The sequence below is a fragment of the Chiloscyllium plagiosum genome, unplaced genomic scaffold (genome assembly GCF_037043375.1).
Source record: "Chiloscyllium plagiosum isolate Xiang-an unplaced genomic scaffold, Cpla_swu_hap1 HiC_scaffold_31, whole genome shotgun sequence".
NCBI lineage: Eukaryota > Metazoa > Chordata > Chondrichthyes > Orectolobiformes > Hemiscylliidae > Chiloscyllium > Chiloscyllium plagiosum.
In genome coordinates this window covers 15,978,300-15,992,817 of record NW_028270169.1, presented here as the reverse complement: position 1 = coordinate 15,992,817, position 14,518 = coordinate 15,978,300, and the positions used below count along the sequence as shown (strand labels likewise).

General features: G+C 39.4%; 1 protein-coding gene across 3 annotated transcripts in view; it reads right to left on the bottom strand.

Annotated features, from left to right (window-relative positions):
• sgsm2 (small G protein signaling modulator 2) overlaps positions 1 to 14,518 on the bottom strand; it is a 216,565-nt gene that overhangs the window by 54,640 nt on the left and 147,407 nt on the right. For all 3 annotated transcript variants that reach the window (XM_087977285.1, XM_043718289.2, XM_043718290.2), the window contains exons 3-4: positions 11,344 to 11,506; positions 9,109 to 9,267 (exon numbers count right to left, since the gene is read on the bottom strand). In XM_087977285.1, coding sequence (XP_087833411.1) covers positions 9,109 to 9,267; positions 11,344 to 11,506 — 322 coding nt within the window. The remainder of the gene's footprint in view (positions 1 to 9,108; positions 9,268 to 11,343; positions 11,507 to 14,518) is intronic.

Below are 14,518 nucleotides of genomic sequence, written 5' to 3'. Positions count from 1 at the left end.
CCATCCTGCCACCTGATGTTCAGAAGCTTCCAGAAGTAGATTAATTCAAAATGTTTGGGTTTGTTGGCAAGATGCTGGTACGCTGTTCAAACCTGACATATATACAGTAGAGTGGACAGAATTATTGCACTCAAATCAGTTTGGTAGGCAGATCCCCTCCTCTCCAACTCCCAAACCAATGTTAGAATTCTGAAGGCTACACTCATTTTGACAATTCTTCTATGTGTTGCATAAACAATGTAAGCAGTTTGAGCGAGTGAGCTGCCAAGTATACTTATGCACTGTTTCCAGGTTCTGGTCATCAACTGGAAATTTGGGCTTCAGGTAGGGCTTTCCTGGAACAACTGCTACATTATTTCCATTTTCTTTATGCTTCTTAAAATCAATGTTCTGCATGGATGAGACATCAGGTCCTGTCACATTGCATGTCCAGCTCTGAACCAGCAGATATGGACATTGGAAGACAGAAAATCACGAAGTATGTCTTTGGAGAAGTCATATTTTTCTTGGAACCCTCTTGGATTGGGCAGTAAAACTAGATTTAGATTTAGATTTGGATGCCAGGATCCCCACCATCTAAGGCATTGATAAAAATAAAGAAAGGCATGTGAAGAGTGTTAAAGATCTTGGTCAGGTTAACAAACACCATTCACATCAGTGATCCTTCAGTCGTTTCTGAAACCACATTGATTCTGTGGCAGCTGATCCTGGCCAAGATGTTGCACTACATGTTTCAGAAGGATTCTGCTGAAAATTTCAGTGATGGATGGTAGTGATATTCTTCTGATTCTCACAAGATTAGACTAAGTGGAAGCATCTTTGTAGGATGGGCTCCTTGTTCCCAAATAGACAAAGTGGTCACTGAGTTTCTTAACTTGGCACTGACCTCCAGCCATTTCTTCCACATGCGATCCAGCTGTGTTGTGAAGAGGGAAAGACTAGGCACATTACTTGGGCAACTAATCCAAATTGCTTGATCCATCTCACCAAGGCTGGTACCACCAGTATTGGTGAGTAACTGGAGCAGCTAGTTGGCTAGTCTAATGACCTGGGACACAGTGGGAAGGAGTCAACCCAAGATGGGCACAAAAGAAGCAAGTAAGATCAAAATGACTGGAGGTTATTAGCACACAATTTGGTCAGTCTCAACCTTCAGGCACAAAAGAAATCCTGTGCTGTATGATTGTGTATGGTGGCCTGACTGGGCTATCAATCTTTACAAACAGGTCACACGGGATAAATGACCTTTCTTGCACCCTTATGGAAAAGGGAGAAATATTTAAAAAAAAGCAACCTGGTCGGATGAGATGGAGATGGTCAAATATTTTTCTGCAAGAACTGACTGGGAACTAGGCTAGAATTACATTGTTTTGTGAACAGATGGCAGGCTAACATGAAGTAGTGCAGAGGTCACCATCAAAGTCCCACCTTCTCAACCTCATCCCTTGCCTGAGCTATGATGACCCTCAGGTTAAACCAATCATCTATGAGAAGGCAGCTCTTTGATCCTCTGGAACCATTGCAACTTTATTTTTACTTCTTGTAGATAGATAAGTATTAATGGAAAAAAATGTATTTGACTCATCAAATCGGAATTACAAAAATACCAAATTTTTCTCTCAATTTATGCTTGCATTCTCAAGAATGTTTGAGGGTGAAGCTGGGGGATGGGGAAGAATTAGGGTTCATGTCCAGCTCTATCCACATGCTGGCTTCCTGATCTTATTTGCGCTTTTGCAAGGAGGCATCAAGGTAAACACAAGGTTTTCCCAAAGGGAGGCAGGGAATATCAACGCACATACAGCTCATGCCACTCTTCAAATCCACCCCTAGGCTTATCAGAGATGGTGAAAGGTGTGGAGTTACCCATCACAAAAAAACAACAAAAATGAGTAGGTTTTCACCTAACATGGGTGAAGAGGCCCAAAGCCGATCTACAAATACAAAAATCACTTCACACACTTATAAACTAAGAAACATTTTATCCATATTTCGGACCAATCTAGTTAACTTTTGGCAAGTTTACTTTTTAAAAATGTTTTACCTTCAGAAAATGCTTTTGTTTTAATTAACTCCAGTTCTTTTGTCTTTAAAACCCTCAAAAATGCAATAATTTGGTGATGATTCAACATGGGCGAATGTGGACCTTGACTAGAGAATGCAAGGTTTCTCTGGATATTTGGAGATTCCACCTCCTATTTAGACTATATAGATTATGACTTCAGCCTATAAAAATAAGGATGGAACGGCAGCGTAGTGGTTAGCACTGCTGCCTCACAGCACCAGGGACTGGGTTCAAACCCAGCCTTGGGTGACCGTCTGTGTGAAGCTTGGATGTTCTCCCGTATCTGCATGGGTTTGGTCTGGGTGCTCTGGTTTTCTTCCATAGTCCAAAGATGTGTAGGTTAGGTGAGTTAGCCATGGGGAAAATGTTGTTACGGGAACAGGATGGGACAGTGGATCTGGTTGGGATGCTCTTCAGAGGGTTGGTGCATATGATCCGGGAAGTAAGATAACCTTGAAATTAATTGCTGACATCACAACCTACCCACTTCCAATACCCTCAATCTTTTAGTCTGAAGCTAAATGCATGAAATGCATGGTTAATCAAAGCCAGTTAGCAATTTAATCTGATGGATCAGGAATATTGTGTTTGCAAAAATCAGTTAACACTTAATTAAACTTTAGCTGGCTGATGCAAAGAAAATCAATGCTCAATTCTCATGAAAATTTGTGAGACTAATCACAATTTCATTTGTATCTAATCAAATTTAATCATCAAATCTTATGTATAGTGAGGTTCGAAAAATATTCAAACAGTTTTAAAAGACTTAAAAGGTGAATAAATGCGACTGATGCACAGTTGTAAGGTGAAAATATTCCTGTGGCTGAATGGCCTCCTCCTGTTCCCAAACTAACACTGTTTCAGGGACAAGTTTTTCTGCATCAGCTCCACTGTGATGGTTATAACAATAGTCACTCTGAAATGAACAAATACATTGAACACCTTGCTATAGACCAGGCCAGACTCTCTCAAAACATTTCAAGAAAGTAGCCCGCACTAGAACTTTACTAGTTGTTTTAAGCAGGTGTAGAGTGGACAATCTAGGAGAGATGCAGCTGGTCCAACCACTTAGGTTTAAACTAAGTATAATTTATTTACAAAATCATCAAACAAAACACAAACAATTGAGAACAGAATACCAAATAACTCAACCTACCCAAAAACCCAACAGACTATCCTCACTTAATGATGCTGTTTCAAATACTTACAACAATCTCCATAAATACTTCCTTGGCACAAAAGGAAAAAATCAAACACAGGGTCTTACAGGAGAGAGAGAGAGAGAGAGAGAGAGAGAGAGAGAGAGAGAGAGAGAGAGAGAGAGAGAGAGATAGCAGCATGGAACACTTTCTTCAAGGTAGCTGTTTCTTGGACCAGCAACCTCAAACTGAGCTGACTGCTTTCAGTGTATAGTCAGACTGCTAAAACCCCAACCAAACCAGAGAAAAGCTGAGCTGGGAGAACTAGCCACTCCCCTTTCATAGTACAATTTTTTTAAAAAACTTGAAAGCGTTTTGCCTGAGGCTATAATCAAATTGGCCCTAAAACCCATCCAAGCCAGACATTTTGGAATCGCTACTTTTACTACTGAAAAAAAAAAGCCAAGGACAGCATAACCTTGTTAAAGGAGCAGCATCATCACACCTGCCCCCTTTAAAAAAAATAAACCATCAAAATCCAAAGACAGCATAATTTTAAAACCCCTTAATCTTAAACTGTTAGTACTCTATAACATACATGTACATTACATTGACTACAGTCATACAAACATGCACTGCTCTATTTCGTTTCAATCTGTTTTACTGCTGCCACCAAATGCCTCCATTTCTCTTTCAAGTCTTGACAATGCATCGACAATCATGTTTTCCTGTCCTGTCACATGCACACTTTCAAATTGAATGGCTGTAACTAGCTCCATCTAAATTGTCTGGCATTTTTGTCCTTAAATTTCTCCACAAATGTCAATGGGTTATGATCAGTGTGAATGATTGTCTCAGATACATTACTGGTAACATAAAGCTCAAATCTCTGTCTCTACTGTCAAATATTTCTGCTGATGAATGTTCAACTTCCCTGAGAAATACCCAGGTGGTCTTTCTATCTTCTTGTCATCTTCCTGTAAGAGCACAGCACTGACAGCCACATCACTCGCATCAATAGCCACCTTGAATGGCTTGGTGTAATTAGGTGTGGCTAATACCAGGGCAGTGGTTAACACAGCTTTCAGGCTGTCAAATGCCTTCTGACAGTCCACTGAAACTTCTTGCCTTTTGTTAGCAATTCAGTGAGTGGAGCGGCCACACTGCTAAAATTTGGTATGTATTTTTGATAAAACCCATTCAATCGCAGGAATCATCGTACTGCTCTTTTTGTCGATGGTATGGGAAACTCCCCAGTTACCTTCATTTTTGCATGCTGTGGAGCCACTTGTCCACGTCCAATCACATAGCCCACAATGGTGACTTGGGCTTTGGCAAATTCATTCTTAGTCAGGTTTATCATCAAGCCAGCCTTCCAAAGTCCATCAAACAAGTCTGATAAATGTTGCAAATGTTCCTTCCATGTGTGACGAAAAGTCACCAAGTCATCAATATATACGACACAATTGGGTAATCCAGGGATGACCCATTGGCTGGCGCATTGTTCATATCAAATGACATGACTTTAAACAGATACAGTCCATTCGGCGCTATGAAAACCGAAATTCTCTTCACTCTTTTGGACAAAAGGTACCTGCCAGTACCCTCTGAGCAAGTCCAACTTAGAAATATAAGTTGCCAGTCCCACTTTGCTAATGCAGTCTTCCAAACACGGAATTGGATATGCATCAGTCTTGCATTATCTTGTAACTGCATTGACTTTGCGATAGTCCACACGTAACCATTGGGTATTGGTACCATTGCTATGGGTGAGCTCCAGTCACTGTAACTTACTGATTATTACATAAATGATTTGGATGCGAGCATAAGAGGTACAGTTAGTAAGTTTGCAGATGACACCGAAAGTGGACAGCGAAGAGGGTTACCTAAGAATGAATTGGCCAAAGGGCTGAGAAGTGGCAGATGGAGTTTAATTCAGATAAATGCGAGGTGTTGCATTTTGGGAAAGCAAATCTTCGCGGGACTTATACACTTAATGGTAAGGTCCTAGGGAGTGTTGCTGAACAAAGAGACCTTGGAGTGCAGATTCATAGCTCCTTGAAAGTGGAGTCACAGGTAAATAGGATAGTGAAGAAGGTGTTTGGTATGCTTTCCTTTATTGGTCAGAGTATTGAGTACAGGAGTTGGGAGGTCATGTTGCGGCTGTACAGGACATTGGTTTGGCCACTGTTGGAATATTGCATGCAATTCTGGTCTCCTTCCTAATAGAAAGATGTTGTGAAACTTGAAAGGATTCAGAAAAGATTTACAAGGATGTTGCCAGGGTTGGAGGACTTGAGCTGCAGGGAGAGGCTGAACAGGCTGGGCCTGTTTTCCCTGGAGCGTCGGAGGCTGAGGGGTGACCTAATAGAGGTTTACAAAATTATGAGGGGCATGGATAGGATAAATAGACAAAGTCTTTTCCCTGGGGTCAGGGAGTCCAGAACTAGAGGGCATTGGTTTAGGGTGAGAGGGGAAAGATATAAAAAGACACCCAAGGGGCAACTTTTTCATGCAGAGGGTGGTACGTGTTTGGAATGAGCTGCCAGAGGATGTGGTGGAGGCTGGTACAATTGCAACATTCAAGAGGCATTTGGATGGATATATGAATAGGAAGGGTTTGGAGGGATATGGGCTGGGTGCTGGCAGGTGAGACTAGATTGGGTTGGGAAATCTGGTCAGCATAGACAGGTTGGACTGAAGGGTCTGTTTCCATGCTGTACATCTCTATGACTCTATGTCACCTTGAAGCATGCGTTCAACCTCCTTTTTGAACCAGTGCCAACTTTAGAGGGTTATGCCTATAAGGATGTTCAAAGTTTGTGCGAAGGATGTTGCTTAATTGGAACAGCATCTCCTATATCTACAACATGGATAATTAGGTTGATACTTCTCAACTTATTTCCACATATCTCCTCATGTGATAGTAATAATTCCTTTAGATCATTTCGATTTTCCTCTGGAAGGTAACTTTATAATTTATCCCATTTTTTGGCAACTTCCTCATTGTCCAATTTAATTTGAGGAATGTCTAGTTCAGAATCCTATGAACTTAGTTCTTCACTCTATGTTGTAACTAGTGACACATTCTCCTTTTGCTTTCTTTCTCTGTCAAACTACCTTTTGAGCATACTCACTTGACACAGAGATTTCTTTCTGTCTGGAGTCCTTATCAAATAGTTCACCTCACTCAATTTCTTTTCAACTTGATAAGGTCCACTAAACCTTGTTTTTAAAGATTCACCTATCACTGGAACTAACACTAACATAAGCCCCGATAGCAAAATTGAGAGTTTTTGCTTTCTTGTTGCTTCCTATTTCATTGTATGCTGTGATACTTTTAAATGCTACCTAGCCAACTCCCTTGCTCTATTTAATTGTTCTTGAAAATGTGACACATAGTCTAAATACATGGTCTCTGAATTCTGACTCACCAATTTCTCCTTAATCAATTTCCTCTCACTTCATGGCCAAAAACTAATTCAAATGGACTGAATTTGGTTGATTCATTTGGTGCATCGCTAATCACAAAAAGTACAAACAGAATACTCTTATCCTAATCACCTGGAATATCTAGACTATAAGCCCTCATCATGGTCATTAATGTCTGATGCCACCTTTCTAGCGCTCTCTGTGACTTGAACTGTTTTATTCCAAAGCTGTCCATAACTTCCTTGAATAACTTTGATGTAAAGTTTGACCTTTGATCTGATTGTATCTCTGTGAAACATCTAGTGTATCTAGTGAAACATTTGAGTAACTCCTCTACAATCCTTTGAGTTGTGATATTGTTTAATGGAACAACCTCTGGAAATCTAGTGGACACATCGTTAACAAATACTGATTCCCATTTTTTATTTTAGGTAGAGGTCCTATGCAATCAATTAAGACGCTTGCAAAAGGTTCCTCAATTGCAGGAATAGGCATTAAAGGTGTGAGCTTTAGTACTGCCTGTGGTTTTCAAATTACTTGACATACATGTCAAGTGTAGATCACATGCCATTCAGGGATGCATTCAGATTCTTTTTATGTGTGTGCCTTCTGATACAATTGCTTTAAATTTTGCTGTAACTCAGTTAACTTATCTGAACTAAATATGTCTTGCTGTGTCATCTGTGTGTTCCTGGTTTGTGTCAACCATCTGATCAAACAGGGTCTCTGCTAATTCCACTTCAACTTTCTTATCTGTACTCTTTGATCTCTCCTGTTTCAACTGGTGACTTTGTGACCTCATTACCACACAGTCAGGAAAAATCCCAGGACATGTGGCCTGCAATAGTTCATTTGTTGGAGTTTTCACTGGCCTTTCAACTACAGTCAGCAGCACACCTATCTGTGAACCAACTATATCATTAGCAAGGACAAATTGTATTCCTGGAGCTGAGAGTTTGTTCACTACTCCCACCATGACTTCTCCACTCTTCACTGGACACTTTAACCTTGCTTTACTTATTGAGCACTTCTTGTCTCACCGTGAATTCCCGTTACTAATACTACTTCTACCAACAGTCCTTCAGAGGTGCATATCTCCTCATCTTTCAACATCACAGATTGAGAGGATCCCATATCTCTTAATATTGTAACCTCTTTACCTGCTGCTCCTGGCCTATGTGAGTAATGTTTACCCTCACAGGTATATGGTTTAAAGAACCTCTGACCAGATTGGACATTCTGGTGCAGCTTTCTAGCCTCCACTGTACTTTCCATTACCACTCCAACAAAATTCACTGGCTTATCTTGTTTTCCTACTTCTGGTTTCCCAGTGCTTTTCCTAACCCACCAACATTGTGATTTCATGTGGCCTACTTAATTGCCATGAAAACACCAGAGCTTTTTAACTTCTCTCTGCCTTTCAAGGGTTTCCTTTTTACCCCGTGGTAAGTTATCCTTATGATCTTCACCAAGATGTACCTTTCCCTTTCCACTTGGGGATTCCTCTTTTCCCCAATTTCAATACCTTATGGTATTGAAATTGACTTTGGAAGCTAAATTTAGATTTGTGGGCCAACTCATAGCCACCAGCCATTTCAGCTGCTAATCTTGCCATCTTAATTCTTTGCCCTTCCACATGAGTTCTCACTAATTCAGGAAATGAATTTTTTAACTCCTCCAAAATAATTGTCTCTAAGAGTGTCATAGGTTCGCCCTATTTTTAATGCCCTTATCTACCTATCAAAATTATTTTGTTTGATCCTTTCAAACTCAATGTAGGTTTGACCAGGGTCCCTTCTTAGATTCCTGAAACGTTGTCTGTAGGCTTCTGGCACAAGCTTGTAAGCACTTAAGATGACTTTCTTCACCTCCTCATATGCCGCAGATACCTTCTCTGATAGTGATGTGAATACCTCATGAGCTAACAAGTATTGCTTGGATCAACAAAATCCACATGGTCACTAGCCACTTTTTTGAAATGAGCTGAAAAAGGCTTCCAAATCCATCTCAAATTTAGGAACAGTTGCTCCCCAGGCTTTTGGCTACCATGGGTTTGCTCATCCTCACTGAGCTTACCTTCAGCCTTCATCTCCATAAATATAAGCTGAATTTGTAGTCTAAGTGTAAATTCTGAAGTTCAACCTCTCTTTCTTTCCCCTTTTCTCTCTTCTGCTTTTAATCATAATTCAAATTGTTTCATTTGTTGCCCTTTCTTTTGCCTCTAACTCAAGCTGCTTCATTTTCAACAGAGAGAGAGAGAACGAGAGAGAACGAGAGAGAACGAGAGAGAACGAGAGAGAACGAGAGAGAACGAGAGAGAACGAGAGAGAACGAGAGAGAACGAGAGAGAACGAGAGAGAACGAGAGAGAACGAGAGAGAACGAGAGAGAACCCAAGGCAGCATCACCTTGTTAAAAGAGCAGCATCATCACAACCTGCACTTTTACTGCATGCTGCCAGTCAGAACCTTACCTGGAGTTATCAACAATGTATTGAACGATTTTATCCAAGACCTTCTCAAACAAGGCTGTGCGCACCCAGATGTGTTTGATAGCTTGAGGTGTAAGAATTGGGCTTTTGGATATTGATCCCTGCCTCTTTAGAGGCTCCTGTCCATTTGACTGGGTTTTCCTGCCAATACATATGCATGTGTAAGACTTTGAAAGGAATCATTCAGTATATTTACTAAAAATAAATTGCTTTGAGTATTACTACACATTTTGAATATATTACAATGTGTGGGGGGCTTAGGTACATATGTAGATCAGTCAAAACTGCATCCTATTTATGTGGAGCGAATCTTATACAATGATCTTGCTCTTGATATGAGTACCTCATTTCAAATCTTATAGTTTGTCAACATTTGTCACTTATTTATTTAGAAAATGTACATTCCTGAAGCCAAGTGATAGTTTCATCCTCCCTCTCTCCCACCCCACCACCACTCTTATTTGCTGTGATTAATGCAATTAGTCCACCACTTACTCTGTCGGGGGAACATTCCTCAGTAATGTAAAACATCGTATGCTATAAGTGCATGAGGAATTTGTACTGATGATCTCTGAGATGGATGTTGGTTCTATCTATTTAACAAGGAGCACTCTCACCATGATAATTTAAAACCCACCATTTGATAAGTGCAGTTAGCCATAATGTTTCTACTCTGACACATTGACAGATTCAAACTCTTTTTATGGGGAAGTGAGTCCGACAAACCAGAAATACCTGGTGTACCCAATCCCCAATGTAACTGATTAACCATTCTCAGTTGGGTTAGAAGTAAGCAAGTTACAATTTGAGGTTTGTGGCTATGGTTGATGTAAGAAGAAATCCAAGGTATAACAGAACAATTAGAAAGGCTAATGGAATAATCGTCTTTACAATGCAAATTAGACTATAAAGGGGAGGAAATTTTCCTACAGCTTTACAACTATACATTGGTAATACTATGTATAGTCCAAGACATTGCAACTCAGGAAATTGCATTGGCATTGGCTGGAGTGTAGCACAAATTCACCAGAATGTTACCAGAGCTATAAGGAGTGGATTGAAGGGCAAGATTACAAAAACTGAGCTTGAAATATTTGGAACGCAGAAAGCAAAAAGGGTGACTTAATTGGGGTTTTAAGATTTTGCAGTGAACTAATGGAAGACAAATTTTCCATTTGTGTGGGACCCTATAGGACATGGGAGATAACCTTCAAATTAGAGCTAAGCCCTTCTAGAAAAAGACTAGGAAGATCATCTTCATGTAAAGGGTGACAGAGGCATGGAACTTGCTCCCTAAAATTCAGTAAGTGCAAGCTCAATTAATAATTTTCAGTGTGCTATTAATAGGTTTTTGCTAGACAAGTGTATAAAAGGATATGAAACTAAAGCAGGTGGATGGAGTTAAAAAACAGATCTCATTGAATGGTGGAACAGGCTTGAGGGGCTGAATGGTCTAGTCCTGTTCTTATGTTCTATTCCTTATTGCTGACAAGTGTTTCCTGATGGACATTGTATGTGGACTTCACATGCGAGCAAGGACAAGTCCTGCTGAGATGTTCTCCGTGGGGAGTGACGGACAGGCAGTGGTTACTGTCTATGCTTACACAAAGATTCATGTGGAATTAATGAGTTATACTTTAACATTTTTGCTTTGATAAGAGCAAAAATTAAAACACTTATTCCAGCTATATTATGAGAATTATGCAATATCATAAAACTGAACAAAAATATTCCAGAACAACAATCTAACATTTAATATTTAAAACTTAAACTGATTTAAATATGCTTGTTATTTGCAAAATTGGCATCATAACCTTTTAGCTATTAAGTCATAATTAGGTAACAAATGAATAAAGTGAGGGGTAGTATTTTTGTGCATATTGTGTAGGAATACTACAGTAAGATCGATAAAGCCAAGGCTACAGTCAAAGTGACTGTGGTCAATGTTCATTCCAATTGGCAATGTTCTTTACAACACTGACCTCTCACTAGGATAATCTGCATTACCCTCAGATGGTCTTTACTCATTGCACTGTAGCAATGTAAACCAACGTAGCATACTACATTCCTATTTCCCCCATCTGATTTATTCATGTTTAGATAATTCAATTCGTGAAAGTAAACTGGACTTTGACAAAATACCTTTCCTGCAGCCCCTCCTTAGAATCCAAACTGAGATGAATCTGAGTTTGCACTTAATCATACAGATCCACTTACTTGTTATCCACCTGTTGCAGTAATTCTTGAACTTTCTTGCACAGATCTCCCGCCACTTGATAGACCTTGCCAATCTTTGTAAAAAGTGCGGCTACTTTGTCACTCCGCAGAAAGCCAGCAGCTCGGCGCTTCAGCATGTAGAGCAGACAGGCCTCCACGACAGCTAGAAGAGAAAGAAAGGGAGCATGTGTAGTTCATAGAAACTTTAAAGTTCATAATCAAATAGGTCACCTCATCAAGAGAAAAGAAGAGTATTTTCTTTCTTTTGTTTGCCTTAAATTAACCATATTTCCAGAAACTTCCAGCTTACGGGAAATGCCCTAGAAGTCAGTGATTCTTTGAAGGTCTTTACTTCAATTCGACAAACCCAGGTCATTGTTACAGCATGTAAGGACTCGCATAGTGTTGTTCCTGTGAGGCAAATGGAACACCACTTCGTATGGATAACGTACCACATTAGTACATATATAGTTCTGCTGCAAAAACATAGTGATCTATAAAATCAAACTATTTGTTGGCGTGATGATAATGCAATTGCTCTTCAAACTGTGACCTATCTCTGGAGTTGGAATGGGGAGATATGTAATTATAGGATGCAAGAAGAAAGAGTGAGCGGAAATGTTCTGAATCATGCATCAATTTCCACTCCAAGTAACAAGCCATTTTCTTTCCTTTTCAAGCCTTTCACCGATTCTGATTTTTAAGTCTCTTGCCAGGTCAAGGAGAATCTGCTGTCAGTTGCCAACAGTCATGACCTTTAACCAGGATAAGCAGCCAAATCACATTGCCGCTTTCTAATGATATCAAACCAGGGAGTAAAACGCACTAAATCTTTCACTTGTAATTAAAATTGAATTGAAAGCAAAATAAATGAATGGGACATTCAAACAGAATTAAAGTATAGGCTGAAATCTCAAACAAATTTTAAAAAGGTAACTCATCACAATCATAATGGAGAAATTTGACATTTCACACACACAATAGTAGTTTACCGAGTCTTTAAGGGGTGCTTACCAATAATTATGAATATAGTATACTACTGAAAACTCAGCCCACAGTTCATTAAATGCAGTTAAACTTTTTGAAGGGTTTTTGCAATGATGCTTATTGCCTCAAAGCAACAGTTCTTAATTCTCTATGGTGAAAAGTAGGATCGCCGGTAGATCATGCAGGTGTGGACAGGTCTGGTAGCAAGGAGTGAGAAATAAAATTATTACTCTGAACCCAGTATAACTCTTCTTCAGAATGGAATGAGTCATATTGGAAATGAAGTGCTTATTCTATGACTCTTTCTCAGATGCCATCAGACGTACTGAGCTTTTCCACCATTTTCTGTTTTTATTTCAAGGTCCAATTTCTAGTAAAAAAAAAGCAAAAGAATTGCAGATGCAGTAAATCACAGACAAAGGTAGAGATTGCTGGAAAAGCTCAGCAGGTCTGGCAGCGTCTGTGGAGAGGAATCAGAACTCAGTTCTGAGAAAGGATTGCTCGACCCGAAACATTAACTCTGATCTCTCTCCACAGTTGCTGTCAGACCTGCTGAGCTTTCCAGCAGTCTCTACTTTTGACCAATTTCTAGTTTTGCTATCATTTATTCCTCGGGAATCTCACAATGGAAGTTCAAGCATTCATTCAGAAAAGGTCCTACATATGATCAAGGCACGGGCAATAAATATATTCTTCACAAATCTCTCCTTTTTCACAAATGGAAGGAAGGAATTAATTCTAGAGAATTTGCAAATAGAGCACTTTTAACTATTCTGCTCACTTGTTGAAGTGTTTCTCAATATCATTAAGAAATGTGGACAGTAGAAAACACTGCAATTATCTTAATGATACTACATTAAAAAAACATCAAGCTTCCCTATGCTTTTCACACTCCAGAATGATTCTTTCTGGAAAAGCATTTAGAAACAGAGCCAAATTCTTCATATTGTTTGATGTTTGGAATGTCAAAGGAGCAATTGAGATATGCTTGGTGTTTCCTTGATGCCAAGATCACAATGCTGTGTTATTTTATGAGGTATTGTTCTCAAAAAGTTTCATTGGAAAGATAATTATATTTAATATTAAAAGGACTCTGCTGATTTACCCATAATTTCCTCTGGGTACATGGAATATTGATCTGGTTCTTTGTGTGCAGTAATAGACATGAACAGCAACATTCTATTGCCTTGAATACTTCACAGTACAATCCCAGAGGTTTGAAGGAGTGGCCAATTACTGGTGAATGGAGTCAATGTTATTTCAACACATGTCAGAAACATCTCTTTGTTCAATCATTATAGAAAGGCTGGGGAGAGTGTTGCTGGTGATGTGGTAGTGTGCATACCTTCAGTCCCACCTGCTCCAAAGGTATATGATAACATCTCTGAATATATTAATAGTAAATACATAAAGCGGGGGGGACATAAAACTTAGTACTCATGATAGAAAAAAAATTATAAGGATAACTTTTTTGGAGATATCTTGAGATAACCATTAAAAGATATGCTTGTGGCTTCCTGGTATAGTTTCAAAAAGAAAATAATTTATTTACATGAATTAAATAACAGAATAAATCCTGGAAGGAAACTATTCAGCCCATCCAATCTGCACCAATTCTTCTGTACATTAACCCCGTAAGTCCCATTGATCTACTCTTTCCTTGCATCCTAGCAAGTTTTCCTTCTGATATAAAACTTCCCTTTGAAGACCATTGCTGAATTTGTATTCACAGTTTATCAAGTGTTGCATTCCAAATCCTAATTACTTACGTAAAATACGAGTTTCCTCATGTTACTTCTGTACCTCATGGTCAGCCACTGGCTTAGTTGCTCTCTGCTTCCTCTCTCTCACACCACTATTAAATCTCCTCTTAGACTTCCCCATTTTAAAGCGAGTAACTCCAATTTCATCAATGTATCCACACGTCATCCATCAAGTCTTTCCAGTAAACTTCTTTCATAGCCTCTCCAAAGCCTTCCAGGATGGCTAATCTTGATGATACTAACATCCTGTCCAACATGTTCACTCAAAAACTGACTTATGAAGAGAGAATGGATGTCTTCCTGAAGGTGCATTGGTGTGGTGGGGGGGGGGGGGGGAAGCAGTTATGATATTGCTGGACTAGTAACCCAAATTTTGATATTTCTAATCTTCAGAGATGTTATTTACATACCTCTAGAGCAGGTGG